Source organism: Halyomorpha halys, unplaced genomic scaffold (genome assembly GCF_000696795.3).
Source record: "Halyomorpha halys isolate HHAL.00 unplaced genomic scaffold, Hhal_1.1 Scaffold1535.1, whole genome shotgun sequence".
Lineage (NCBI taxonomy): Eukaryota > Metazoa > Arthropoda > Insecta > Hemiptera > Pentatomidae > Halyomorpha > Halyomorpha halys.
The window spans coordinates 122,196-126,060 of record NW_027110783.1 but is presented as its reverse complement, the minus strand read 5'-3'; the positions used below and the strand labels follow the sequence as shown (position 1 = coordinate 126,060).

The window sequence follows — 3,865 nt, the reverse complement described above, 5'->3', positions numbered from 1 at the left end:
ACTCGTTTTGGCGAAATATATTTTCGTAATTATTACAGGCACCTAAATAGAAAAAAAAGCTCGAAAAAAAAAATCTCCAATATCTTTCTTAAATATTGTATTTACTATTCCATGAATACTGAAAAAAATAGATTTTACCACAATGCAAGTTTGAACTTTTTTCTTTTTAATAATAAAGTGGATAACAAACGTTAGTTGTTATCTTTCTGTCAAACCGTAATTCACGTGAACATGGCTTAGGTAACGTAGCAATCTCCCACCTTAAAACAAAATAGTGTTGAAAAAATAAATAATAAAATTTGTGTTTCTTAGGCTTTTCATAGAACAATATAGAAATACAGTTTCTTTAAACACAAAGAAACATTCTGAGGTATTTTGTGATTTTAGTGCTAAATCTAAAATATTAAAAAAAAAAAGTAATAATAAAAATAAAATAAATAAATAAAAAACAGAAACGCTCCTGGAGGCGGACGATAGACGGGTGATATTAAATTTGATTTTTAGTTTCTACCTATCTTGAAACATTTAATTAAATAAGGTAGATTATGTTTCCTGTTCAAATAAAGATGTTTTTGTTGAAAATAATAAATATAATTTGTAAAATTTGTATTAAAATTTAAACAGTTGAAATAATATTCACAAAAATATATAGTTTTATTGTTTTCACCAAATACCTAAATAAACTAACTACTTAATAAGAAAACCAACCTAATTATTCGGATAGAATAAATATAACAGGATGATAATAGATTAATTCCCCCACTCTTACTATATGTACTATAAATGATAAGAGTATCAGAATTCCACATTCATAGCTTTGCCATTGTATGCATAAGAATATCAATTTTCTTTAGAGTGACTTATTTATTTTACAATATTCATAAACATAAACATTTTTTCAGCAAAATAATGCTCAAAGCCGCAATTTTCGCTACACTCTTGGTACTCGTTGCCAGCCAACAGTATACCCCATACAACAATGTAAGAACTATAATTTATTAGGTTTATTTAGAAGTAATATATTTATCTAGAGTATGTCTTTAATTAATTTATCCGAATTCACCCATAGGTACCAATTAATCCTGTATTTCCACAAGGACAAGAGTATTCGAACAATTACTACGGTCAGCCTCAAGGAACTTACCCATTCTACAGGATATTAAGACCATTCAAGCAATTCCCATTTATTTCTTTGGTAAACAACGAAAACAAGCCTCTAGGATACATTTACTGGGTAGATAATAATAATATAGTAAAGCGATAAAATATTTTTAAAAGACTACTAACCCCTTTGACAATAAAAATTATTTGATTTCAGCCCGAATCTGAAGCTGTCATTCAACAGCAACAGAACTTTCTCCCTGTCAGAGATTATTATGGAAATCTACTCGGTTACTATTCATGGGTAATATTTAGTTAAAATATAACTTACTACGGTAATGTAATTACAATCAAATACATAATTATTTTTTCCTCATTCAAGAACCAATACACACCAGGAGAGCAATTCCAACCACAGATTCTGGACAAAAGTGTAATATCTCAGCTGGGACAGTTCGGTTTCATCTACAATCAACAAACCCAAGACAAATTCGGTTTCTTAGTTGTAAAAGTATGTAAGCCTAACTGAGCTAATTATTTATAAATAATAACTATTTTCCCCACCCTGCCACAATTTAAAACCTAATTTCCCTTTCAGAACCCGTATGTGTTCCATTACAACGAGAATGGAGTCCTCAGACCAACTTCTTTTCAGAATAATCTTAGCTTTGATTACCCGGTAAGAAGTGAAACAGTACTTTTTCCTTAAGAGTTTTGTTTGTTTTATTTATTAATTAATTTATTGTGTTGAGTAGCTACCTTACAACTTTATTCCTACCAACTACAACAACCAGTATCAATATCCAATACAGTACATTTACGGACAGCAGTACCTGAGGCCAACATACAACCCAAATTATCAGGTATTTCATTTTAATGGATATTTTAATTTTTTTAAATAGTTTTATGATTTAAATGATTGCTAATTTGGTCTTATTTTACATTTCAGTCCTTATCCAACTACGACCAGAACATCCCAACGTATTGAGCATCTTCCCAGCACCGTTTAACATCGTAATATTAAAATACAACTGAAGGCGTATTTAAATACGTTTTTAAAAATTTCATATATTTTAATCATGACAAATAAATCTCTAATTACAAAATATATCTTTTCTTTTGATTTGATATCCTTAATATTTTAAATTCAAAAGGGATCTACCCAATAAAATGTTTTATAAGCTCCCACCGATTAATATGAATTCAAGAGAGTTTAGATTAGATTAGATTTTTATTCAGGGCGATCAACACCTTAGTTATTACGCCCTAAATATTTTTTTTATCTTCAAAAAAATATGAAAAGCCATCATACAACCTCATCTACACATATAACGCCGTTCTCCGTTCCACATATTTCCCTGACCCATGGAAATTATCTATAGTAAAAATGATATCCAAACCCCATAAGCCAGCAAAATACCCATCCTGCTACCGTCCTATCTCTCTATTACCTATCATGGGCAAATTCCTCGAAAAACTCACTTTGAAACGCTTATACCCCATCCTTGATTCCAATCATATAATACCAGATCACCAATTTGGATTCCGAACCTCTCACTCCACTATCCAGCAATGTCATCGTGTGGTGGACGTTGTCTCGTCTTCTTTAGAGCGCGTAATGTACTGCGTGGGAGTCTTTTTGGATGTAGAAAAGGCTTCGAGTCTGGGAACCGGGACTGCTTTACAAACTCCGTAAATTCCTACCTCCTAAATACTTTCTCATCATTCTTTCCTTTCTCACTGACAGATTATTTAAAGTAAACCACAATGGTCCCTATTCATCCCTCTTCTTTCAGTCCGCTAGTGTTCCTCAGGGTAGTATACTCGGTCCCATCCTCTACACAATCTATACAGCAGACATCCTAACCAATCCTAACACTATGCTCACCACGTATGCCGATGACACATGTGTGCTCGCTGTTAATAATAACCCTTTAATTGCATCTCAAACTCTTCAATACCATATCACAGCCCTCCAAGAATGGTGTCGTAATTGGAGGATTAAAATAAATTCCATCAAATTACCTTTACCCTACGTCGTAAACCTACTGACTGCCCTACAGTATACTTCAATAATGTTATCCTTACCCCTGTTGAACAGGTCCGCTACCTTGGACTACATCTAGACAAACGACTAACCTGGAATCCTCACACAAGACTCAAAAGACAGGAAACTGCACGTCGACTTCGACTATTACAGCACTTACTAGACAAACGGTCCAATTAATTATAAAAGACTGATTTACATGACAATTATAAGGTCTATCTGGACACACGGCGTTGAGCTTTGTGGCTGCACTAAACCTTTGAATTCCTCTCGTATCCAATCCTTACAACCCTAAATCCTTCGTAAAATCTTAAATGCTCCCTACTTTGTCACAAATAAAATCATCCACAATAACCTTAATGTTCCATTTGTAACCAATCTATCTCGAACCAGATATCAATCCTTCCACTACAAACACCCTAACCACTCAAACCCATTAGTTTCTAATCTTGGTTCCTCTTTTATTCCGGACAATCCTCCGAGGCGTCTGAAAAGAAGATGGCCTCGATACCTTATATTGTAAAAATGTTTTTAGAGTGCTGCCATTGGGTAGTTTCTCTACATGCTTGTACCATACCATTATGATTTCCTCAAATTCACTTGATGTATTTATGTACAGTTGTAAATATCAATAAATAATTTTTAAAAAAAATAGAATGATTCAAGACAGTTAACTTTACTGAAGAATTGTTTTTCTTATTCTAATTCAATTCAGAT

The 3,865-nt window shown here is 32.7% G+C and overlaps 1 protein-coding gene across 1 annotated transcript; it reads left to right on the top strand.

Moving 5' to 3' along the window:
• The first annotated feature begins 818 nt into the window (after nt 1–818).
• LOC106689964 (uncharacterized) lies at nt 819–2,211 on the top strand. Its single transcript, XM_014435194.2, has 7 exons — nt 819–981; nt 1,070–1,234; nt 1,319–1,405; nt 1,484–1,612; nt 1,700–1,780; nt 1,857–1,964; nt 2,051–2,211. The coding sequence occupies exons 1-7, from the start codon at nt 910–912 to the stop codon at nt 2,087–2,089; spliced, it is 681 nt and encodes a 226-aa protein (XP_014290680.1). The 5' UTR covers nt 819–909; the 3' UTR covers nt 2,090–2,211.
• The last annotated feature ends 1,654 nt before the right edge of the window (nt 2,212–3,865 follow it).